The sequence below is a fragment of the Lepidochelys kempii genome, chromosome 2 (assembly GCF_965140265.1).
Source record: "Lepidochelys kempii isolate rLepKem1 chromosome 2, rLepKem1.hap2, whole genome shotgun sequence".
In the NCBI taxonomy this organism is placed as follows: Eukaryota; Metazoa; Chordata; order Testudines; family Cheloniidae; genus Lepidochelys; species Lepidochelys kempii.
Window position 1 is genome coordinate 230,087,800 of NC_133257.1, and position 26,514 is coordinate 230,114,313.

Consider the following 26,514-nt stretch of genomic DNA (forward strand, 5'->3'; position numbering starts at 1 on the left):
CCAGTTCACTGGTGTGGCTTTCTTTAAAACATCATCAGCAAACATATTTCTTGGATGGTTCACCTGTAGGTCTGAAGTTTATTATAGTTGGCATTACGGAGGGATGATTGCTGAATGTCCATGTCATAGCCAACTCCTCTTTTTCAGCAGTTAAGATTTGACCCTGGAACCAAGTATTGAGAATATTTGCAAGAAAATAAGCTGGAGATAGTGCTTGTCCCATTGATTTTTTGTTTTAATGCTTGTAATTTAACACTGTCATTGCATATTTCTCTTTTTAAGATCTCACTCAGTTCCTTCCAAATTTCAACAGCGTCAGCAATAAAACAGCGATTTCCCTGCATTTTGTTCAAGGCTACAGAAATAGACTTCAGGATACTCAGCATGTGTTCAACGTTTCTCTTAAGCCCAATGTTGAGAACTTTGGCTGTGACACAGCTATGGCACATCTATTTTTTCACGATTTGGTTCACAAACTGTCATCAGATTAGGCCAGTTCTTGATACAGTGCTCAAAACAGTCCACTACTGAGTTCCATCGCATGTCTTGTGGGAGAGTTAGCTTGGTTCCTCCCACTTTTTTCAGAGCAGCTGCTGCAAAGTGGTTGTTACGGAAGTATTTTGCAATTTCAACACCATTCGCCTCTATTTCTGACACCATTCGCCTCTATTTCTGGAACACTGAAGTCTTTGGCTAGGAGGTGCATCAAATGAGCACTGCAACCGTATATTATTAGCTTGGGACTCTCTTCTAAATTTCTTCTCATCTTGGATACATTTGCAGCATTGTCTATGACCAAGCTGCGTACTAGACATTTGAATTTTTTTTCAGTTTGTTATAGCTTTTACTGCTACTTCTTGTAAGTATTCTGATGTGTGTGCATTTCCTGATGTATTATTTCTATAAGAGACATTCCTTTCTTTTGTTGTCACACAAGCACATACAACAGGTTCGTTGTGAACATTGCTCCACCCATCAATACTCAAGTTCACAATTTTACCCTCTAGACGTTTTGCACACTGCTCAATTTCTCTTTCATACACTTTATCCAGCAATTTGCCTGTGACATCTGCTCTGTTGGGTGGACTGTATCCTGGTGTTAATGACTGAACCATGTTAATGAAGTGTGCATTCTCAATCATACGGAAAGGAGAGTTTGTTGCATGACCAAACCGGGCAATTTTTTCATCCATTACCTCTTTTTGTAATCTGCTGGTTCTTATCACAAACGTATCTATGGTTGTTTCTGGATGATGGAGTTTTTTTTTTCTTTTTGCTACAGGTGATATACTATGGTTATGTGACATACATGATGTGACTGAAACACTGTCATTGGCAGATAACTCTGAAACTATAGAAAATGATGGTGAACTTGAAGATGGATAGTCTTCAGTATCCTGTATGTTGAGGATGAATTCTCCTAAACAAATTAAGTCAATGCAGTTATTTAATTATTATTACCATACTGATCATTTAGTATTACTCATTGCATTCACTGACACTCAGTACTACTTTAAAGGTTTCAGAGTAGCAGCTGTGTTAGTCTGTATTCGCAAAAAGAAAAGGAGTACTTGTGGCACCTTAAAGAGTGAGCTGTAGCTTATGAAAGCTTATGCTCAAATAAATTTGTTAGTCTCTAAGGTGCCACAAGTACTCCTTCTCTTTTTACTTTAAAGGTGAAATTGTAAAAGTAAGATCTGCCTATTTCAGCTATTTATTTTTTTATCACAACTGCATCTAAAATTATAGTACCATAGAGTAACAACTATATTTTTTGCTCAAACATGAGAACTCAAGAATAGTCCAGAAGGAAGACAGGAAGTTCTTAAGAAAGAAGTATGAAATAGAAAAGTTTACCAACCTGAAGATCCTGCATGTTCATACATGTTCCTTTCATCATCTTCGACTTCAGTGCAGCTTCCTCCTGAGAAGGAACACTTCTCATGATGTTGTTTCATTCGGACAACCAGGCATTGCATTTATTTGTTGCACTGTTTGCATTTTGCACATGTGCCTGTCTTACCCACAGGTAGAGGAACTTCATTAAAATATTCGCAAACTGGGTCTCTTTTATGGCCTGCTGTCATTATAGATTTTCCCTTCTAGTGAGAGAATGGTATGGTAGATCTCAAATCAATGAAGGCTACACTCAGAAAGATCTCAAGGCTTCTGGAATATGCTCCTTAAACAGTTTCATTTTTCTTTCTACTGCCTGTCCCTCCCTTCTCACATTTATCTCCAGACTTCTTCTCCTTGTCCAGATCTATTCTGCCCCCAACAATCTTCTATTCATTGAACTTTTTGAAACGTTGCACTTAGAGAGAGGTAAGGGATTGACTCTATGTACACAAATTTGCGGAGGGCCAATAGGGTTGAGGTCTGTTATTTCTCACCTCTCTCTCTCTTTATTTATTTATTTAAAAACATTTTTGCTGTTAACAAGCATGTTATCCCTGGAGACACAAATCCACAGTTCTCAAATTGCAAAACTAAGCATCTCTAGTGGTATCTTCTAGACTGAGCACTGAGTTCCATTGGGTAGATAGAAAGATTAACGTAAATAATCTATTCAGAAGCCCCTGGAACTGCATTAAATCGGGTCCCTAATCCATGAACTAATGGAACTCGTTTACAAAACTTTTCTTAAACATTACATGAATATATTGTCTCATACTATAGAATTAGAATTTATAATCCCTATTCCATAATGAGATATCTTTAAGCTATAATGTATCTTAATTAAAACTATCTTTAGATAGGTTTTTTCCTCAAAAAGCATTTTATCAAAAAAATCCGACAAATAAAAAAAATCCTTTTTTTAATTTTTTTTTTAAAAAAAAAAATCATTACTTTTTATTTACTCTGGGTGGTGAGTGACGGGACTCTCAGTTGTTTTTCTTGCAGTAGAGCTTTATTCGGGTGTGTTATTTTTTTCTTTAAGAAACTTTTGCTACCCTAGCAGAGTGAGACAACAACTGGCTTGCTCAGCTTGCATGCAGGACAGAGAAACTCACTTGCAGAAATTAGGCCCACAGCTTTGGGCTCAAAGATGGATATTCTACGTGACTTTTGGGAGACAGGAGGTTTCACTGACGTGGTCTCTCCGCTCTGTAGCCACTGAATTGCTAGAATAGATTAATGAGTCTTTCCCGGAAAAACTTTGCTTCCCTTCAGAAAATTATCTAGAAAGCCTCCCTGGGGCGTGAGATTATTTGCTGAGGCAGCTATTAAATTAAAAGACCAGAAATAAAGTTGGATGAGGCAGGGCCAGGAAGGGGGAACCAAGAAACCCCCTCCTAGTCTACTCTTCTGTTCACAGAATCATGGAAACTGTGCCTTCCCTGACTGCAAGCTAGGTTTTTTAGTGTCATCCAGTGGTGACATAAACTCCCATAGGATTCAAATCGATTCCTCAATTCAGAATTAGAGGGAAAAACTCAGTTTCCTTGTTTCTCTTTTATGGTGTCGTTATCCACCAGCCGCCTAAGCCTGAACATGACCTGCTGTGGAGGGAGATGTCGATTTGTTGCTCCTGCTTGTCTGGCAGCTGAATCTGCTTCCTGCTTGCTCAGCCTCTTTGTTATTCCTCTCTGCTGCTGCTGCTTGGTGGTGTGGCCTAATCAGAGAGATGGATAAACTGGGAGGAAAGAGAAGGCTGAGCTATTGGACTCCTGCCTGGCTATCATGGGATTAGCAGACTTCTGTGGCTGGAAAGAGGCCACTAAAGAAATCAGCCAGGGCAGAGCTGAGGTTGGGGAGCTAAAAGTTGGGGTGACTTTTCTCTTTTTTAACCCATCCTTGAACCCATTGTGGATCCATTGCAGTCTAATGGAGGTCACAACCTACAGATTGTGAAAGTGCAGAAAACTATATTTACAAACAAGCATCAGGCAAGCACAAGACACAGCAGCATATTAGAATCATCGGACTGGAAGGGACCTCAAGAGGTCATCTAGTCCAGTCCCCTGCACCCATGGCAGGACTAAGTATTATGTAGACCATTCCTGACAGGTGTTTGTTTAACTTTATCTTACTGAATATGTTGTGGCTGAATTGCTGAGGCACAAGGATGTATTGATGTGGCAAACAGTATACTAATGTCCTGGGAAGTGGTAGCCTTTGGAATTCATTTGCAGACCAAGAACTAAGAGTGCACAAAATTTTCTTGAAAGCTGATATATTTCTTTGAATATAAAAATAATTTTGAGTGTGTATTGTTTGAAATGCAAACAGAAAAAGTAAAATGCTCATTAGCTTATTAATTCAAATACTAGGGCACCAAGTGAATGTTTGAATATTTTAATGTTTGATACAACAGTAAAAAATACATGTGTGTAAAATGCAAATTTGTAAGAACTACTTCAAGAAATTAATTAAAAGCAAGGTATATCAAACATTGGCATTTAACAGAAATCTTACAGCATTAAATCTTGGTAGTTCTATGTTAAACTTTCACATATATGAGAACAAGAAGTTTATTCTGGTCTATTTACTCTCTCTCTCTCTCTCTTTTTTTTTTTTTTTTAACCAGAGAAAGCAACTAGTGAGATGAATACTGCAGAGGACTGGGGCCTCATCTTAGATATATGTGATAAAGTTGGACAGTCACGCACAGGGTAAGTGTTATGAACTGGGAGGATTTGCTTTTAAACTATGAATCTTTCATTTTTATCCTCGTAGATCACTCTTCATTATATTGATGTTGAGGGGGAGAGATGATGAAAATTTTGAGTTCAGACATTGTTTTGTCTTCTGTAGTTTAATTAACTTGGTTTAGAATGTACTTGCTATAGGAAGCAAAGGAGGGATATTTATTTTCACACACTATTTAAAAATCTGGGGTCTTGATTTTAGGACTTGCATTTGTGCATACAGCAGTTACTTTAAGGGTATGTCTACACTACGAAATTAGGTCGAATTTATAGAAGTTAGTTTTTTAGAAATCGGTTTTATATATTCGAGTGTGGGTGTCCCCACAGAAAATGCTCTAAGTGCATTAAGTGCATTAACTCGGCGGAGTGCTTCCACAGTACCAAGGCAAGCGTCGACTTCCGGAGTGTTGCACTGTGGGTAGCTATCCCACAGTTCCTGCAGTCTTCGCTGCCCATTGGAATTCTGGGTTGAGATCCCAATGCCTGATGGGGCTAAAACATTGTCACGGGTGGTTCTGGGTACATATCGTCAGGCCCCCGTTCCCTCACTCCCTCCGTGAAAGCAGCAGCAGACAATCGTTTCGCGCCTTTTTTCTTGAGTTACCTGTGCAGACGCCATACCACGGCAAGCATGGAGCCCGCTCAGCTAACCGTCACCGTATGTCTCCTGGGTGCTGGCAGATGCAGTACTGCATTGTTACACAGCAGCAGCAACCCATTGCCTTGTGGCAGCAGACGGTACAATAGGACTGGTAGCTGTCATCGTCATGTCCGAGGTGCTCCTGGCCACATCGGCCAGGAGCGCCTGGGCAGACATGGGTGCAGGGACTACATTAGAAGTGACTTGACCAGGTCATTCTCTTTAGTCCTGCAGTCAGTCCTGTTGAACCATCTTATGGTGAGCAGGCAGGCGATATGGATTGCTAGCCGTCCTATTGTACCATCTTCTGCCGAGCAGCCATGAGATGTGGTTGGCTTGCAGTCCTTCTGCACCGTCTGCTGCCAGCCAAAGATGTAAAAGATAGATGGAGTGGATCAAAACAAGAAATAGACCAGATTTGGTTTGTACTCATTTGCTTCCCCCTCTCCCCCGTCTAGGGGACTCATTCCTCTAGGTCACACTGCAGTCACTCACAGAGAAGGTGCAGCGAGGTAAATCTAGCCATGTATCAATCAGAGGCCAGACCAACCTGCTTGTTCCAATAAGAACAATTACTTAGGTGCACCATTTCTTATTGGAACCCTCCGTGAAGTCCTGCCTGAAATACTCATTGATGTAAAGCCACCACGTTTGTTGATTTTAATTCCCTGTAAGCCAACCCTGTAAGCCATGTCATCAGTCGCCCCTCCCTCCGTCAGAGCAACGGCAGACAATCGTTCCGCGCCTTTTTTCTGTGCGGACGCCATACCAAGGCAAGCATGGAGGCCGCTCAGCTCACTTTGGCAATTAGGAGCACATTAAACACCACACGCATTATCCAGCAGTATATGCAGCACCGGAACCTGGCAGAGCGATACCGGGCAAGGAGGCGACGTCAGCGCGGTCACGTGAGTGATCAGGACATGGACACAGATTTCTCTGAAAGCATGGGCTCTGCCAAGCATGCATCATGGTGCTAATGGGGCAGGTTCATGCTGTGGAACGCCGATTCTGGGCTCGGGAAACAAGCACAGACTGGTGGGACCACATAGTGTTGCAGGTCTGGGACGATTCCCAGTGGCTGCGAAACTTTTGCGTGCGTAAGGGCACTTTCATAGAACTTTGTGACTTGCTTTCCCCTGCCCTGAAGCGCATGAATACCAAGATGAGAGCAGCCCTCACAGTTGAGAAGCTAGTGGCGATAGCCCTGTGGAAGCTTGCAACGCCAGACAGCTACCGGTCAGTTGGGAATCAATTTGGAGTGGGCAAATCTACTGTTGGGGCTGCTGTGATGCAAGTAGCCCACTCAATCAAAGATCTGCTGATATCAAGGGTAGTGATCCTGGGAAATGTGCAAGTCATAGTGGATGGCTTTGCTGCGATGGGATTCCCTAACTGTGGTGGGGAATAGATGGAACCCATATCCCTATCTTGGCACCGGAGCACCAAGCCGGCGAGTACATAAACCGCAAGGGGTTCTTTTCAATAGTGCTGCAAGCTCTGGTGGATCACAAGGGACGTTTCACCAACATCAACGTGGGATGGCCGGAAAAGGTACATGACGCTCGCATCTTCAGGAACTCTGGTCTGTTTCAAAAGCTGCAGGAAGGGACTTTATTCCCAGACCAGAAAATAACTGTTGGGGATGTTGAAATGCCTATATGTATCCTTGGGGACCCAGCCTACCCCTTAATGCCATGGCTCATGAAGCCGTACACAGGCAGCCTGGACAGTAGTCAGGAGCTGTTCAACTACAGGCTGAGCAAGTGCAGAATGGTGGTAGAATGTGCATTTGGACGTTTAAAGGTGCGCTGGCGCAGTTTACTGACTCGCTTAGACCTCAGCGAAACCAATATTCCCACTGTTATTACTGCTTGCTGTGCGCTCCACAATATCTGTGAGAGTAAGGGGGAGACGTTTATGGCGGGGTGGGAGGTTGAGGCAAATCGCCTGGCTGCTGGTTATACGCAGCCAGACACCAGGGCGGTTAGAAGAGCACAGGAGGGCGTGGTACGCATCAGAGAAGCTTTGAAAACCAGTTTCATGACTGGCCAGGCTACGGTGTGAAAGTTCTGTTTGTTTCTCCTTGATGAAACCCCCCGCCCCTTGGTTCACTCTACTTCCCTGTAAGCTAACCACCCTCCCCTCCTCCCTTTGATCACCGCTTGCAGAGGCAATAAAGTCATTGTTGCTTCACATTCATGCATTCTTTATTCATTCATCACACAAATAGGGGGATGACTACCAAGGTAGCCCAGGAGGGGTGGTGGAGGAGGGAAGGAAAATGCCACACAGCACTTTAAAAGTTTGCAACTTTAAAATTTATTGAATGCCAGCCTTCTTTTTTTGGGGCAATCCTCTGTGGTGGAGTGGCTGGTTGGCCGGAGGCCCCCCCCCATCGCGTTCTTGGGCGTCTGGGTATAGAGGCTGTGGAACTTGGGGAGAAGGGCGGTTGGTTACGCAGGGGCTGTAGTGGCAGTCTGTGCTCCAGCTGCCTTTGCTGCAGCTCAACCATACACTGGAGCATACTGGTTTGATCCTCCAGCAGCCTCAGCATTGAATCCTGTCTGCTCTCATCAAGCTGCCGCCACATTTGAGCTTCAGCCCTGTCTTCAGCCCGCCACTTACTCTCTTCAGCCTGCCACCTCTCCTCCCGGTCATTTTGTGCTTTCCTGCACTCTGACATTATTTGCCTCCATGCATTCGTCTATGCTCTGTCAGTATGGGAGGACAGCATGAGCTCAGAGAACATTTCATCACGAGTGCGTTTTTTTTTCTTTCTAATCTTCACTAGCCTCTGGGAAGGAGAAGGAGAATGCTTTGTTGTACAGTGATTCCCGAGTACGTGTTACTGGCCTGGAGTGGTAAAGTGTTCTACCATGGAGGATCCAATAAGGCTGCCTTCCCCAAAAACCTTTTGCAAAGGCTTTGGGAGTACATCCAGGAGAGCCGCGAATGCCAGGGCAAATTAATCCTTTCACATGCTTGCTTTTAAACCATGTATAGTATTTTAAAAGGTACACTCACCGGAGGTCCCTTCTCCGCCTGCCGGGTCCAGGAGGCAGCCTTGGGTGGGTTCGGGGGGTACTGGCTCCAGGTCCAGGGTGAGAAACAGTTCCTGGCTGTTGGGAAAAACGGTTTCTCCGCTTGCTTGCTGTGAGCTATCTACAACCTCGTCATCATCATCTTGTTCGTCCCTAAAACCTGCTTCCGTGTTGCCTCCATCTCCATTGAAGGAGTCAAACAACACGGCTGGGGTAGTGGTGGCTGAACCCCCTAAAATGGCATGCAGCTCATCATAGAAGCGGCATGTTTGGGGCTCTGACCCGGAGCGGCTGTTCTCCTCTCTGGTTTTCTGGTAGGCTTGCCTCAGCTCCTTAAGTTTCATGCGGCACTGCTTCGGGTCCCTGTTATGGCCTCTGTCCTTCATGCCTGGGAGATTTTGACAAAGGTTTTGGCATTTCGAAAACTGGAACTGAGTTCTAATAGCACGGATTCCTCTCCCCATACAGCGATCAGATCCCGTACCTCCCGTTCAGTCCATGCTGGAGCTCTTTTGCAATTCTGGGACTCCATTATGGTCACCTCTGCTGATGAGCTCTGCATGGTCACCTGCAGCTTGCCACGCTGGCCAAACAGGAAATGAGATTCAAAAGTTCGCGGTTCTTTTCCTGTCTACCTGGCCAGTGCATCTGAGTTGAGAGTGCTGTCCAGAGCGGTCACAATGGAGCACTCTGGGATAGCTCCCAGAGGCCAGTACCGTCGAATTGTGTCCACCATACCCCAAATTCGAGCCGGCAAGGCCGATTTAAGCGCTAATCCACTTGTCAGGGGTGGAGTAAGGAAATCGATTTTAAGAGCCCTTTAAGTCGAAATGAAGGGCTTCATCGTGTGGACGGGTGCAGGTTTACATCGATTTAACACTGCTGAATTTGACCTAAAGTCCTAGTGTAGACCAGGGCTAAGTGTGAGAGAACAGGAGATTTGATGTGTGTTTTAAACACTGTCATTATGAATCCAGTATGAAGTATATAGCGTTCTAAATGTGATAAATGGTCATCTTGAATAGGGGATTAATAATTAAATTATACACGTGTTAGCATAGGCTGTTCAATCTACTTTCCCAATACACAGTAGCTGAATTTCCTCTCAGTTATGTTTTATTCAGGGATCTACTATCAAGATGAAAAGCTGGATCCAAATCTGAGATGGTTTTTGTGGAGGGAAATCATGCCTCACCAATCTACTAGAATTCTTTGAGGAGATCAACAAGCATGTGGCCAAGGGTGATCCAGTGTACTTAGATTTTCAGAAAGCTTTTGACAAGGTCCCTCCCCAAAGGCTCTTAAGCAAAGTTAGCTGCCACTGGATAAGAGGGAAGGTCCTCTCATGGATTGGTAACTGGTTAAAAGATAGGAAACAAAGGGTAGGAATAAATGGTCAGTTTTCAGAATGGAGAGAGGTATATAGTGGTGTCGTCCAGGGGTCTGTATTGCGACCAGTCCTATTTAACATATTCATAAATGATCTGGAAAAAGGGGTAAACAGTGAGGTGGCAAAATATGCAGATGATACAAAACTACTCAAGATAGTTAAGTCCCAGGCAGACTGTGAAGAGCTACAGAAGGATCTCACAAAACTGGGGGACTGGGCAACACAATGGCAGATGAAATTAAATGTTGATAAATGCAAAGTAATGCACATTGGAAAACAAAATTCCAACTATACATATAAAATGGTGGAGTCTAAATTAGCCGTTACCATTCAAGAAAGAGTTCTTGGAGTCATTGTGGATAGTTCTCTGAAAACAGCCACTCAGTGTACAGCGGCAGTCAAAAAAGTGAACAGAATGTTGGGAATCATCAAGAAAGGGATAGCTAAGAAGACAGAAAATATCATGTTGCCTTTATACAAATCCATGGTACGCCCACATCTTGAATACTGCATGCAGATGCAGTCACCCTATCTCAAAAAAGATATATTGGAATTGGAAAAGGTTCAGAAAAGGGCAAGAAAAATAATTAAGGATCTGGAACGGCTTCTGCATGAGGAGAAATTAATAAGAGTGGGACTGTTTAGCTTGGAAAAGAGATGATTAAAGGGGGATGGGATAGAGGTCTATTAAACCATGACTGGTGTGGAGAAAGTAAATAAGGAAGCGTTATTTACTCCTCATAACAGAAGAACTAGGGGTCACCAAATGAAATGAATAGGCAGCAGGTTTAAAACAAACAAAAGGAAGTATTTTTTCACACAAAGCAGAGCCAACCTGTGGAACTCTTTGCCAGAGGACGTTGTGGAGGCCAAGACTCAGGGTGGATTTGATTTAAATCATGATTTAAATCACTAGTCAGGAAATATCGATTTAATCATGGTTTTCTACATAAAAGTGCAATCTTGTTGGTTGTTATAACCTTAATACATATTCTTCACAACTCAGAGATAAATGTAGGTTTCATTTTTAGAAGGTACACACTATACATTTTTAAAGTGATTTATTTTGAAAACTTTTCAGATTAGTTTTTACAGCTGTATCAGAAAAATGAATGAATGTTTGGTTATTTCATTTACCAAAGGTAATTGAAGTAGTTCACCTCCCAATGACTTCATAAATATTTATCTCCAATTCAACAGGTTAATCATTAAGGATTTTCCTTGCCATGCTGTATTAAGAAGAGAACATCACCAGACAGACATTTACACTGTTTTATTTAACTAAAACAACAACGTTAAGTATTCTGGATTTTTTTCTTCAACAGCAAACATATAATATTTTAACAAAACAAGCATATGTCGCTTGCTTCTCACATTTATCTCCAGACTTCTTCTCCTTGTCCAGATCGATTCCGCCCCAACAATCTTCTATTCATTGGACTTTTGAAACTTTGCAGTTTTAGAGAGAGGTAAGGGATTGACTCTGTGTACACAAATTTGCAGAGGGCCAATGGAGTTGAGGTCTGTTGTTTCTCACCACTATATATTATTTATTTATTTAAAAACATTTTTGCTGTTAACAAGTATGTTACCTCTGGAGACACAAATTCACAGTTCTCAAACTGCAAAACTAAGCTTCTCTGATGATATCTTCTAGACTGAGCACTGAGTCCCATTGGGTAGATAGAAAGAGTAACCTAAATAATCTATATAGAAGCCTCTGGAACCCCATAAGATTGGGTCCCTTATCCATGAACTATTGGAACTCATTTACAAAACTTTTCTTAAACATTACATGAATATATTGTCTCATACTATAGAATTAGTATTTATAATCCCTATTCCACAATGAGATATCTTTGAGCTATAAAGTATCTTAATTAAAACTATCTTTAGATAGGTTTTTTCCTCAAAAAGCATGTTATCAAAAAAATCTAATTTAAATTAAAAAAAACTTTTTTTTTTAATTAAAAAAAAATCATTGATTTTTATCCACCCTACCAAGACTATAACAGGGTTCAAAAAAGAACTAGATAAATTCATGGAGGATAGGTCCATCAATGGCTATTAGCCAGAATAGGCAGGGATGGTGTTCCTAGCTTCTGTTTGCCAGAATCTGGGAATGGGCGACGGGATGGATCACTTGATGATTACCTGTTCTGTTTATTCCCTCTGGGGCACCTGGCATTGGCCACTGTCAGAAGACAGGATATTGGGCTAGATGGACCTTTGGTCTGACCTGGTGTGGCTGCCCTTATGTTCTTATGAGATGGGTTTCACATAACTGAATATTCTGGAGAAATCTGTAATAGAAATAGTAGTTAGTGTGATGGAGTTTGGAGTTGTGTGCTGTGAAAAATGGAATGTGGTGACATAGCAATGTATTTTAGAAGTTGGAAATGCATGATCTGAATGTATCTTTTTACAAGCCCACTTAGCTGACAGTTCAGAATGGAGTGGCAAACTGAGACTCCTCATGCTGTTGTGTATGGTTCTGCTATAGATTATGGTCAGTAAGCAGGTATTAACTTTTCATATTTTTTTCTATATGTAAAACTGTATTCCTTCTAAAATAAGAGTGGTGGTGCTGCTCTTTACAACTACTGTTAATTTGGAGAGTTAAATGGTATTGCTTCTTTCCGCATAACTTGTGACATGAGTAATATCATTATAAGGAATTATCTGGGAAGGTTTAGCCTAACAATTCACCATCAACAGAAAATGCTATCTAGCAAAAAGGGATCAGGGAGACAATCTTTAGTCCTGAGAGTTACACAGGCAAAGTTAGGGTCTATGCTGGTAATATAAGCTTAAATTTCTCTCAGGAGAACCTTCGAATTCTTTTACAATAGGAGCCAGCTAGAACAGTGGATTTGTTCTGTCTGTAGTGTAGACATGCCCGTAAACTTAAGTCAACCTATGTTAGATCGACTTACAGCCAATGCAGTAATTTAGTGCAATTTTTTGTGGCCACACTACACTCCTTTGTCGGTGGTGTGCATCCTCACTAAGAGTGCTTCCACTGACTTAAGAGGGGCAGTGTGGGAGCTGAGAGCCCCCCTCTGAGATCCAGTCTTAATGTACATACTTGCATTGGATCAAACACTGTTACACCTTTAAGGAACTGCTATACTCGCTGGGTGAAATACGGTTTTCTTTCATTAATATTGTCATAGTTGGAAAGCTTATCTGAAATTTCAATAGAAGTTTTAATCCATGGGTTTTGAATCCCTGTGTCACTGCTGTGTTGCTAACATTTGAGTGCTCAATATGTGTTAAGTCAACTTTGATTGTACATTTGATGAATATGGATTTCACAGGATTACAGCTAATCTAACCCCTGATGTAGATATCGTTGGGTCGATGGAAGAATTCTTCTGTCAACTTAGCTACCTCCTCTTGGGGAGGTGGATTAACTACACTGATGGGAGAACCTCTTCCATCGTTGTATTGAGTGTCTATACTGAAGTGCTACAGCAGTGCAGCTGCAGCATTTCAGGTGTAGGCAAGCGCTCAATTCATCTCACCTGCAATGCTCACATAATAGACCTTGCTAATAACGTTGGGATGACCAATTTCCCATGTGCTGATACGCTAGCAGCAAGTCAAAAAGGTTTTTAAATATTGAGGAAAAAATTGCATTTTAAATCAACAAGCTCTTTGCCATGCCTTGTGATGAAGTCAAGTTTTATCTGTAAAATTTCTGATTTTTCCACCAGATGTTTCAGCTCTTCAATGCTTCCATGTCTGGTGTAATTTTCTTTTCTCCTCCACAAAACCGGAGTAAAAAGTAATAGACTGTATGATATTCAATAGCAACATACTGGCTTCCCCATCTCATTTTAAGTGGTTCAGGGTGCAATTTTACAGGAAAACTGGAACCCACAGCCTGGACTACGCTTTGCAGATACTGTTTAAAACACAATTTTCTGCTCAGACAACGTTGAAAATCCTTTTGACTATTACTGTTAGCTTGTCAGCGTGTGGGAAATTGGTCATCCCAATGTCTCGGGAAAGGTCTATTGTGTGAGCATTGCAGGTAAGATGAACTGTGCACTTGTCTACACTTGAAATGCTGCAGCTGCACTGCTGTAGCGCTTCAGTGTATACACTCAGTACAGTGATGGAAGAAGTTCTCCCGTCAGTTAATCCACCTCCCCAAGAGTAGGTAGAAGAATTCTTCCATCAGCCCAGTGCTGTCTACTCCAGGAGTTAGGTTGGCTTAACTATGTTGCTCAGGTGTGTCTTAAATTTTGAGTGTAGACCTGGCCTGAGTTAGGCTGTAAGCCCTGAAGCACTTGCTTGTAAGCTTTTGACATGTAGGATGTGTTTTCAGATATAAATGCACTTACATAATCAAAATCCATTCCAAAGGTATTCAGATACTTAACTACAATACCATTGCACAAGCTATTGCAAACAGCCTGTGAATAAATTGTATCAGCAATGACAGCTTTCAGGTCCGAGTCAGGTGTGTCTTCACCATTTAGGCCTTGCAAAACAAATAAATTATGTGACACATACTCATCTTGGCCACCAGTTGATTCATCTGTGACCACAGACAACCTGACTGCTTCATGAGTTCCATAATCCTGCTTGTGACACCTCATCAGCTTCAAGTAAATATTCATCAATCCAGTTAAGATGTGAAGAAATCTCTCCACCTTTTGCTATATTCCATCCAAAGAATTCCCTTAGCTCGGGTTGTCCAGTTTTTCAAGAGGGATATTTGCGTAAACATACATCTCTGGTGGATCAATATTTATAGTTACACGTTTCACGTTTTTTGGTGCAATTTTGAAACAAGGAAATCACGGGTGTTGTTTCTTAGCAAGTAAAGCAGCTGCCCATACTGCTTTGTATTCCTGACTTTCTCTTTTGGTGAATACGTGATTCAAGAGGTGTATTAGACTCTCTTTTTCTGTAATGACAACAATAATATTGCAGGAGGTACAGAAGAGCTTAACTCTATCACTATGTAAGATTCTTTGATAAATACTGCTTTTGTGTGATCATCTGCAGACACCGTTTTAACTTTTTTGGATGCATCATTCTGTTGTTGTCAGTGAGCAGTGTTTCCCACCTAGATTGCCTTTTCAGATTTCTGTAGTGCACCTCTGCTGCGCATGTGCGTAACACTGTTCTTCCACACATGGGTGCAACACTGTAAGCTAAAGGTCATTTTTCATATTAAATACTTTATTACAGACATTTTTTCCTTTTTAAAAAAAAATTGAAAATCATGGTTTTGGGGTATCTTCATGATTTCTGTGCCCTCCATGAACTCATGATTTATATAGGGCCCTAATCATAATAAATTCCAGATAAATAGATTTTGTACCTGGGCTGGCAAACTAATGACAATTTTTCAGAGTTGGCCAACTCTTAATTGCCATCTCTCTAAATATTTGTCCTTGTAATGTTACTTTCTTGGGTCTACATACATCTTAACTTTAATGTTAATAACAGTTGTTATTAAAAGTTACCTATGCCTTTTCTCAGTTACATTGAAGCTTAACAAATTAATGTGTAATGATTGTATGGACAACATTTATTCCAAAATGTGTGTATGTTTGTATTGCAATAACAATACAATAGGGCAGAAAAGTTTGACTTTGTTTATCTTATACTGATATATACTCAATCTGTTTTATGAAGACATGTACTCAGTAAAATAGCCATACTGTGTAGCAGCCTTTTCTATAATTAGTAGTACTACATATGAGAGAGAGGTTTATGTAAAACATGGACACAGCCAAATATAGTTTAGCCAAGCAGTAGTGTAACTTATACCAGAGTTTCATTTTAGTTGTCAGATATCTATGCACATTGTAAAACTATTTTAGGTGTTAGAGGGGAAAAAAACGCACTGTAAAGTCATTTGAGAAGAAAGAAAAAAGCAATTTTGTATTAAGGGAACACAGCTAAGATTTGTTCAATGGAATATTCAAAAATTGTATGAGGGATGATACTTTTTCCAACCCCATTCTTTCAGATAGAAACCCACTTAGTTGTATAACAGGCCCACAGCATATGTTTGAAAATTCCAATGGAACTGCAGCATTTTCTCTTAACTTCAGTTTCTACATTATTGATACCTGCTACGATGGAAGTAAAACCTTTAAAATGTAAGGTCTGTGTTCAGATATCTCATCTGTTTGAAACTCAGACCTGGAAGGTATAGCCATTGTTTAGCAGTTGTTGCTGATTCACATCTTTTCTTCATACAAATGGGGTAGGACTAGAATGGGATCTGTTTGAGAGGAAGATAATTAAAGCACTATGAAAAATGTGTTTAAGTGACTGAGTGATGAGTGGTGTTAGAAGTGCAGGAGAAATAGACTGTTGCATATTAAACTGTTTTAAAATCTGACAAGAAATTACCCGAAATTACTAAACAAGCATTAATTACAACTGTAGCTGTTCTTATATAGTGTACTACTTACTGTATTTTATTATTAGGGCCCTCCCAAATTCACGGTCCATTTTGGTCAATTTCACAGTCGTAGGATTTTTAAAATAGTAAATTTCATGATTTCAGCTATTTAAATCTGAAATTTCACAGCGTTGTTAACTGTAGGAGTCCTGACTCAAAAAGGATTTGCGGGGGGTGCTTAGTCAAAGGTTATTGTAGGAGGGGTTACGGTACTGCTACCCTTTCTTTTGCGCTGCTGCTGGCGGCAGCGCTGCCTTCAGAGCTGGGCAGCTGGAGAGTGGCGGCTGCTGGCCAGGAGCCCAACTCTGAAGACAGAGCTGCCACTAGCAGCAGCAGCGCAGAAGTAAGGGTTCCAATACCATGACCCCTAAAATAACCTTGCAACTCCCTTTTGGATCAGGACCTCCAATTTGAGAAAAGCTGGTCTCCCCCATGAAATCTGTATAGTATAGGGTAAAAGCACACAAAAGACCAGATTTCACGGTCTGTGACACATTTTTCATGGCTGTGAATTTGGTGGGACCCTATTTATGATACAGGCACAGTGCTTAAAGTGGTATGAAAAGTGTGTATGGGAGTGTGTGTGTGTGTGCCTGGCATCACCCCCATATCAGCCCGTACCCCTGCTCAACAATTCTGGCCTCCAAGTCAGTGCTGCCCACAATCCCCCATCCAGGCCCTGGGGTGGTGCAGTGGGTTCCCCTTCTCTTCCATGCTGGGGGAGGAGCAGCTGCAGGAGTTCTTAACTCCCTCTGCTCCTTTACAAGCCTGGTGCTGCTGAGGGGAAGAGGTGAGGAGGAGCAGAGGAGTCAACTCATTGGTCACAGGGCAGGAGGGGGGGAGTGGAGCTGAGCTGCTGCGCTCTTCTTCTTCAAGTACTTGCACATGTCCATTCCAATGTAGGTGTGTGCTTGCCCCAAGCACAGCTGCCAGAATTTTTTTCCCTCGGTGCTGTCTGTTGGGTCAGCTCTGGTGCCCCCTGGAGTCGCGTGCTCCTAGTGCCAGTATGTATAAACAGTCCTGCTGATGCGTACCGTCTCACTTCCTTCTTACCGCCTGTGATGGTCGCTGGCAGTACTTTGTCTTTGCAATTCTGCAAGTACTCTCCCAGTGGACTTTTCTCTTTTTATTGTATGTAGTTAACTTTTACATAATAGTTAAGTTTTCTGTTAGTAGTTCTCCATTTAGCAGAGTTCATCTCTGCTCCGATGCCGGGGCATACCCCGGTCTCGGGTTTTAAGCCTTATGACTGGTGTCACAAGTCTATGCCTGTGAGCGACCCCCATTCCAGCTGGCTTAAGTGCCTGGGGGAAGCTCATGTTTGGGAGCACCGTAAGATCTATAAGGACTTCAGGCCCCTCACCAGAAAAGACAGGGATACTACATTGGAGTTCATCCTAATGGAGGCAGTACTAATACCTTCCTCGGAGCCTGGTCACTCAGACTCTGCACCAAATATTTCAGCTTCGGTGAGGAGCGCCCTGATGGCTGTTTGGAATCCTCGGCGCCGTTCCTCATCACCGGTACTGAGGACCAAAACTTTGTCCACCTCACGAGTATCTCAGCATCATCTCCAGTGCCTAGGAAAAAGCAGAGGAAGACTGACAAAGGACACTCCCCGATCCTGAGGTTGACAGGGCATGGAGAGACTAGCAGAGTGTGACCTGCGTCGGACTACTCCATAGCCCTGGTGATCTGTGCAGCGCCGTTGACTCTGGCCCCAGAGAGGGTACCACTGAGTCCGGCACCGATGGACTTGCCAATGCAAGAGAGCCACCAGAGGTACCAATGCTTTGGCATTACCATCTATTCCAGAGGCGTTTGCCACACCAAGAGACATCCTCTCAATGCTGGTCCCAGCATCCCTGGCTGTGTAGGAGCCTGCAGATTCCTTGCTGGTGGGGAGAACCTCTGTGGTGCCAAGACCCCTTGTGCCTTCCAAGGGGAAACCTGCTATGATGGTCCAATACCAATCTTCTTCCTCTCTGCACTGATCACCGGCACCGGTGAGCACCACTCCTCCCAAGTCTTCTGACAGGGAGTCTTTGGAGTCTGATTCAGAGGCAGAGTCATATACCTCACGCAGAAGCTGGTACCATCACTCCAGCCTGCACTATCCTACTATGGACCTGGCCCAGGGAATCCCACCCACGGCATAACCCCTGGGGCAATGGCAGATGCCAGTACAGTGGCACTTCTGGAACCCCTGGGCTTTTCCACTGATGCAGGGGCCCCAATCTGGAAGGTCGGACTCTGTGGCATCTGAGGCCAGAGCTCTGCCTCCATTCCGATCCAATCTACATCCTGGCTTTGGTACTGAAGTCTGTACCGAATACCCAGAGCCAGCTCCGCGAGACCCGTCTGGTGTTGAGGTAGAAATACAGTGCCCCCTACTGATACAGACTTCCTCTTCTGATTGAGGCAATGGCAGGAATGGACATAGTGCCCTCTCAGGATGACTATAGGGTTCATCAAGAGCTCCTTAAGAGAGTGGCTAAAAACCTGGGCATCCAGGTGGAGGAGGTCTGGGAATCCTCCTATGTCTTAGTGGACATCATAACATCAACGGGCCCATGAAGACTAGCACTGCCCTTAATGAAGGCATTATGGATGCCATAGAGGCATTGTGGCAGACCCCAGTGTCCCTTCAGTGGATGGCAAAGAAAACTGAAAAGAAATACTTTGTTCCAGGTCTAAGGGATATGAATGTTTGTATACAACCCCCACCCCGGGCTCTTTGGTGGTGTCAGCAGCCAACAGGCAGGAGCAACAGGGGCTACAAGGGGCAACCCCCAAGGCCGAGGATGCCAAAAAGTTAGACCTTTTCGACAGGCAGCCTACAGCTCAGGATCCCGAACCAACAAGTGCTCCTGAGCAGATACAATTTTAATTCCTGGGACTCCATGCTGAAGTTTAAGGAACTGTTGTCCCTGGAGTCCAGATGAGAGTTTGCATCTCTCCTGGAGGAAGGGAAGTCCGTGGCAAAGGTGTCCCAACAAGCGGCCTTGGATGCGGTGGACGCGGCAGCGCAATCTATGTGCCCCGCAGTAGCAATGCGCAGAAGCTCATGGCTTCAATCCTTCAGCCTACCACACAAGGTCCAACAGACTTTGCCCTTTTGAGGGCATGTCGCTCTTTTCCAAGCAAACAGACTCTAGGCTGCACAGTGTAAAGGACTCCAGGGCTACCTTGAAGTCCCGATGCGTCTAAACACTGGTGCCCATGAGGAAGCATTATAAACTTCAACTGGCCTCTTGATTTTTCTCACCGCCTGCCAGGCAGGACTCTCACAGGAAGAGGAGCAGGGGCTTTAGTAGAAGATCTCCAGAATCCTCTTCCATGTCTGTCTACTCCCCCCAAACACTGGGGGGGGGGTTAGGAGGGTCCAAGCAGGCCTTTTGATGGGATGCTTGGGGATGACATACCAGGACAGGACTCTGATCCAACCTACTCTGTATTTGCAAATCATTTCTCCCATTTCTGTCAGGCTTGAGCCCATATTATGACAGACCGCTGGGTGTTAAGCTCGATAGCAGTAGGACATACCCTTCAATTCAGTTCTTCCCCCCCTTCCCAGCCTCCCTCTCTGTCCCTCTTCAGGAACCCTTCTCACAAGAAAATTCTAGCCCAAGAGTTGTAGTCGCTCCCAAGGTTGGGAGCCGTGGAAGAGTTCCACCTGAGTTGAGGGGCCAAGGGTTCTACTCCTGATATTTCCTAATCCTGAAAGCCATTGGTGGTCTCAGACTTCTTCTGGACCTCCAAAACCTCAACAGATACATGAAAAAGCTAAAGTTCTGCGTGGTCTCCTTGGCTTCCATCATCTCCTACCTCCAGGGGACTGTTATGCAGCCCTCGATTTGAAGGAAGCTTACTTCCATTTTTCAGTTTTATTTCACAGAAGATTCCTCAGATTCATGGTGAACCACATACAATACCAATTCACAATTCTATCTTTTGGCCTGTCAGCAGCCCTTGGGTGTTCACGAAGTGCCTGGCGGTCGTTGCAGTGTTCTTGAGGAGGCAGGGGATTCAGCTTTACCCTTACCTCGATAACTGGCCTGAGACTTCCTCCGAGCAGGGTGATTCCAGGCAATAGTGATGCTTATAGAGAGCCTCAGAGATCATCCCATCACGACAGCAAGAAACTGCTTGAAGCTCGTGGGCCCCATGGCCTCATGCATCTGTGTGGTGCAGCATGCAAGACTTGGACTCCAACCTCTCCAATCATAGCTGGCGTTGGTATACTTGCTAAGCCAATACCATTTGGACACAGTGATCACAGTTCCCCTGTCAGTGCTTTCCTCCCTCAACTGGTGGCTAGACCTCCTGATCTGTGCATGCAGGAGTCCTGTTCTCAAGGCTCCAACCATCAGTATCTCTCATTACAGAAGCTTCAGCGAGGGGCTGGTGTGCTCACTTGGATTCCCTCGGAATGCAGGGTCTCTGGTCTCAGGAAGAGTGCTCCCTGCATCATCAACGTCAGGGAGCTTAGGACGGTGCACTTGGCTTCCCAGGCATGCCAGCCTCAGGTGGCAGGCAAGAATGTGTCAATTCTCACAGACAACACAACGGCGATGTTTTTTATGAACAGGCAGGGAGGAGCACGTTCCTCTCCCCTATGTCAAGAAGCGCCACGCTTGCGGGAATTTTGCATAGTCCGTTCAATCCACTTCAAGGCCTCCTATCTGCCAGGATTGCAGAACAGTCTAGCGGATCACCTCAGCAGATCCTTCTACAACCACCACGAGTGATTCATTCACCCAGATGTCATGAAAACCATTTTCCAAGGTGGGAAACACCCAAGATATACTTGTTCGCGACAAAGCACAACAAGAAGCGTCTGCAGTTCTCCTCCCTCCTGGGCCACAGCCCCTAGATCTGTCGTAGATGCCTTCCTCCTCTCTTGGATAGTTCATCTCTTCTATGTGTTTCCTCCTATTCCTCTCATACCCAGGGTCTTGCTGAGAATCAGAAGAGACAAAGCGTGAGTCATCCTGGTAGCCCCTGCCTGGCCCCGCCAGTATTGGTTCACCACACTTCTAGGCCTCTCGGTGGATGCCAATCCTTCTGCCTCTGCATCCAGACCTGATCTCGCAGGACCACGGCTGCCTGCATCACCTGATCCTCAAGTCCTTCCATCTGATGGCCTGGAAACTCTGTGGCTGAACCCCACAGAGCTAGCAGGCTCGGACCAGGTCCATGAGAACATAAGAATGGCCATACTGGGTCAGACCAAAGGTCCATCCACCCCAGTATCCTGTCTGCCGACAGTGGCCAATGCCAGGTGCCGCAGAGGGAGTGAACCTAACAGTTAATGACCAAATGATCTCTCTCCTGCCATCCATCTCCACTCTCTGACAAACAGAGGCTAGGGACACCATTCCTTACCCATCCTGGCTAATAGCCAGGAATGGACTTAACCTCCATGAATTTACGCAGTTCTCTTTTAAACCCTGTTATAGTCCTAGCCTTCACAACCTCCTCAGGCAAGGAGTTCCACAGGTTGACTGTGCCCTGTGTGAAGAACTTCCTTTTATTTGTTTTAAACCTGCTGCCTGTTCATTTCATTTGGTGGTCCCTAGTTCTTCTATTATGGGAACAAGTAAATAACTATTCCTTATTCACTTTCTCCACACCACTCATGATTTTATATACCTCTATCATATCCCCCCTTTTCCAAGCTGAAAAGTCCTAGTCTCTTTAATCTCTCCTCATATGGGACCCGTTCCAGCCCCCTAATCATTTTAGTTGCCCTTCTCTGAACCTTTTCTAATGCCAGTATATCCTTTTTGAGATGAGGAGACGACATCTGTACGCAGTATTCAAGATGTGGGTGTACCATGGATTTACATAAGGGCAATAAGATATTCTCCGTCTTATTCTCTATCCCCTTTTTAATGATTCCTAACATCCTGTTTGCTTTTTTGACTGCTGCTGCACACTGCATGGACGTCTTCAGAGAATTATCCATGATGACTCCAAGATCTCTTTCCTGATTAGTTGTAGCTAAATTAGCCCCCATCATATTGTATGTATAGTTGGGCTTATTTTTTCCAATGTGCATTGCTTTACATTTATCCACATTAAATTTCATTTGCCATTTTTGTTGCCCAATCACTTAGTTTTGTGAGATCTTTTTGAAGTTCTTCACAGTCTGCTTTGGTCTTAACTATTTTGAGCAATTTAGTATCTCCTGCAAATTTTGCCACCTCACTGTTTACCCCTTTCTCCAGATCATTTATGAATAAGTTGAATAGGATTGGTCCTCGGACTGACCCTTGGGGAACACCACTAGTTACCCTCTCCATTCTGAAAATTTACCATTTATTCCTACCCTTTGTTCCCTGTTTTTTAACTAGTTCTCAGTCCATGAAAGGATCTTCCCTCTTATCCCATGACAACTTAATTTACTTAAGAGCCTTTGGTGAGGGACCTTGTCAAAGGCTTTCTGGAAATCTAAGTACACTATGTCCACTGGATCCCGCTTGTCCACATGTTTGTTGACCCCTTCAGAGAACTCTAATAGATTAGTAAGACATGATTTCCCTTTACAGAAATTATGTTGACTTTTGCGCAACAATTTATGTTCTTCCATGTGTCTGACAATTTTATTCTTTACTATTGTTTCCACTAATTTGCCCGGTACTGACGTTCGACTTACTGGTCTGTAATTGCCGGGATCACCTCTCGCTCCCTTTTTAAATATTGGCATTATATTAGCTATCTTCCAGTCACTGGGTACAGAAACTGATTTAAAGGACGGGTTGCAAATCATAGTTAATAGTTCTGCAATTTCACATTTGAGTTCTTTCAGAACTCTTGGGTGAATGCCATCTGGTCCCGGTGACTTGTTACTGTTATGTTTATCAATTAATTCCAAAACCTCCTCTAATGACACTTCAATCTGTGTCAATTCCTCAGATTCGTCACCTACAAAGGACGGTTCAGGTTTGGGAATCTCCCTAACATCCTCAGCTGTGAAGACTGAAGCAAAGAATTCATTTAGTTTCTCCACAATGACTTCATTTAGTTTCTCGTCTTTAAGTGCTCCTTTTGTATTTGGATCGTACAGGGGCCCCTTAGCCAGCTTCCTGCTTCTGGTGTACTTAAAAAACGTTTTGTTATTACCTTTTGAGTTTTTGACTAGCTGTTCTTCAAACTCCTTTTTGGCTTTTCTTCTTACATTTTTACAATTAATTTGGCAGTGTTTATGCTCCTTTCTATTTACCTCACTAGGATTTGATGTCCACTTTTTAAAAGATGCCTTTTTATCTCTCACTGCTTCTTTTACATGGTTGTTAAGCCACGGTGGCTCTTTTTTAGTTCTTTTACTGTGTTTTTTTAATTTGGGGTATACATGCAAGTTGGGCCTCTGTTATGGTGTCTTTGAAAAGTGTCCATGCAGCTTGCAGGGATTTCACTCTAGTCACTGTACCTTTTAATTTCTGTTTAACTAACCTCCTCATTTGCACATAGTTCCCCTTTCTGAAATTAAATGCCACAGTGTTGGGCTGCTGAGGTGTTCTTCCCACCACAGGAATGTTAAATGTTATTATATTATGGTCACTATTTCAAAGCGGTCCTGTTATAGTTACCTCTTGGACCAGATCCTGCGCTCCACTCAGGACTAGATCGAGAGTTGCCTCTCCCCTTGTGGGTTCCTGTACCAGCTGCTCCAAGAAGCAGTCATTTAAAGTATCGAGAAATTGTGTGTCTGCATTTCGTCCTGAGGTGACATGTACCCAATCAATATGGGGATAATTGAAATCCCCCACTATTATTGAGTTCTTTATTTTGATAGCCTCTCTAATCTCCCTTAGCATTTCATAATCACTATCACTGTCCTGGTCAGGTGGTTGATAATAGATCCATACTGTTATATTCTTATTAGAGCATGCAATTATTATCCATAGAGATTCTGTGGAACATGTGGATTCATTTAAGATTTTTACTTCATTTGATTCTACATTTTCTTTCCCATATAGTGCCACTCTCCTCCCCCCGCGCCGCACAACCTGTTCTGTGCTTCCGATATATTTTGTACGCCGGAATGATTGGGTCCCATTGATTGTCCTCACTTCACCAGGTTTCTGTGATGCCTATTATATCAATATCCTCCTTTAACATGAGGCACTCTAGTTAACCCATCTTATTATTTAGACTTCTAGCATTTGTGTACAAGCACTTTAAAAACTTGTCACTGTTTATTTGTCTGCCCTTTTGTGATGTGTCAGATTCTTTTTTATGTGAACATTTCTTTCTGATCTGGCCCATACTTTATCCTCTTCCATCCTCTCCTCCTAACTAAAACCTAGATAATCTCTATCAATAGACTCTCCTCTAAGAGAAGTCTCTGTCCAATCCACGTGCTCCTCTGCAGCAATCAGCTTTCCCCCATCTCTTAGTTTAAAAACTGCTCTGCAACTTTTTTAATGTTAAGTGCCAGCAGTCTGGATCCACTTTGGTTAAGGTGGAGCCCATCCTTCCTGTATAGGCTCCTACTAGGGAGCAGGAAGCCATCCACCAGAGCTACTTACTTGGCAAAGTGGAAGAGGTTCTCTATCTGGTCCATGCAGAAGACAGTATCGCCTGCGCAATCGTCGATACTATTCATTTTGGACTACTTACTGCACCTGAAGCAACAAGGTCTAACTGTGGCATCTATTAGAGTCCATCTGGCCGCAATCTCAGCTTTTCACCCATGGGTTAATGGCTGATCTGTGTTCTTGAACATCATCTCTAATTGGATTCTTAAGGTTTGAGAGATTGTATGACAACCAATCTCTCCCTCGGACCTCAACCCTGGTATTATCAAAACTGACAGAACCCCCATTTGATCTGCTGGCAACATGCTCTCTCTTCTCAATGTGTCCTGGAGGGTGACCACCAGGCCATTACTTTTGCCAAAAGGGTCTCAGAGATCCATGCCCTAACATGAGAACTACCATACACAGTGTTCTTCAAGGACAAGGTTCAATTGTGTCCTTATCCAGCCTTCCTTCCGAAAGTGGTTTTGCAGTTCCATAGTAAACAGGCTATCTTCCTGATGGTCTTTTATCTGAAACCACATACCCACAGGGAAGAACAAAGCCTCCACTTGCTAGATATTAGACGTGCACTGGCCTTCTACATCAAGGACTAAACCATTTTGGAAAACTACTCAACTATTCATAGCCATTGCAGACAAGATGAAAGGTCTTCCTGTCTCAGCCCAGAGAATTTCATCATGGATCACATCCTGCATCCACATATGCTATGGCCTGGCAAAGGTTCCTGCTCCACCTGCCCTGACAGTACATTCCACAAAGGCCCGAGCATCTTGGGTAGCATTTGTAGCACAAGTTCCTATCCAGGACATTTGTAGATCGGCGATGTGGTTGTCAGTTCGCACTTTTGCTTCTCATTACACCATCACCCAACAGGCTAGGGACAGTGCTGGATTTGGTCAAGTGGTGTTGCAGTCAGCGTGTCAGTAGACTCTGAACTCTTCACTTGGACAACATCTTGGGAATCACCTACATTGGAATGGACATGTGCAAACACTCGAAGGAAAAATGGTTATTAACCTTTCCATAACTGTTGTTCTTCGAGGTGTGTTGCACATGTTCTTTCCAAGACCCACCCTCGTACCCCTCTTCGGAGTGAGCCTGAAAGAAGGAACTGAGGGGGCATGGGTCAGCAGGACCCTTTTATACTGGTGCTATGAGCGTGCAACTCCAGGGGGGACTAGAGCTGACCCAACAGATATCACTGAGGGGAAAATTTCTGGCATCTGTGCTTGGGGCGAGCATACGCATACATAGGAATGGACACGTGCAACACATCTTGAACAACAACAACAGTTATGGAAAGGTTAGTAACAGTTTTTTCCTCCTTCCTCTTTGGTGGAAATAGTATCAGCTCTTCAGGGGAGAGGGAGAGAGCTCTGCCTGTCTCTTGCAGCAGCCCGGATTGCTGTTGTTTCAGGAGGTGGGAAAATCAGCCAGTTTTCCCCAAGTGCTACTAAAAATGTGTGCCCCTCAGCAACCCAGTTCCCTTCTTGGAAATTTGATTTTACAGGTCTATGACCTGTATGTTTTATACACTTAAGAGTCCCCAAGAAAAAAGGTGATTTAAAGTGACTATAGATTTACTGAAAGGCTTACTCTTGTCAATAGTGAATGAATTCACTATTGCTTAAAAAGTATAGGGAACTATCTTCTTTGCTTTGTTGTAGGTATTAGTGATAGGTGTAAAAAAAGCTAAAGATATATAAAACAGAACCCTAAACATTCAAATCTTCTTTTCACTTTTTTTGGGAGTATGGAGGTGTGTTTATTATGGAGTACTAGTACCTTCACCACAACCAATTT

At 43.4% G+C, this 26,514-nt stretch overlaps 1 protein-coding gene across 9 annotated transcripts in view; it reads left to right on the top strand.

The window, feature by feature from the left end:
• STAM (signal transducing adaptor molecule) overlaps positions 1–26,514 on the top strand; it is an 81,543-nt gene that overhangs the window by 21,245 nt on the left and 33,784 nt on the right. For 2 of the 9 annotated variants that reach the window (XM_073334139.1, XM_073334140.1), the window contains exon 2: positions 4,532–4,616. In XM_073334139.1, the coding sequence (XP_073190240.1) occupies positions 4,532–4,616 (85 nt within the window). Of the gene's footprint in view, positions 1–1,282; positions 1,400–4,529; positions 4,617–9,445; positions 11,196–21,767; positions 26,015–26,514 lie in introns of those variants that run through there. The other 7 variants (XM_073334142.1, XM_073334143.1, XM_073334141.1 and 4 more) reach the window with 7 other exon arrangements.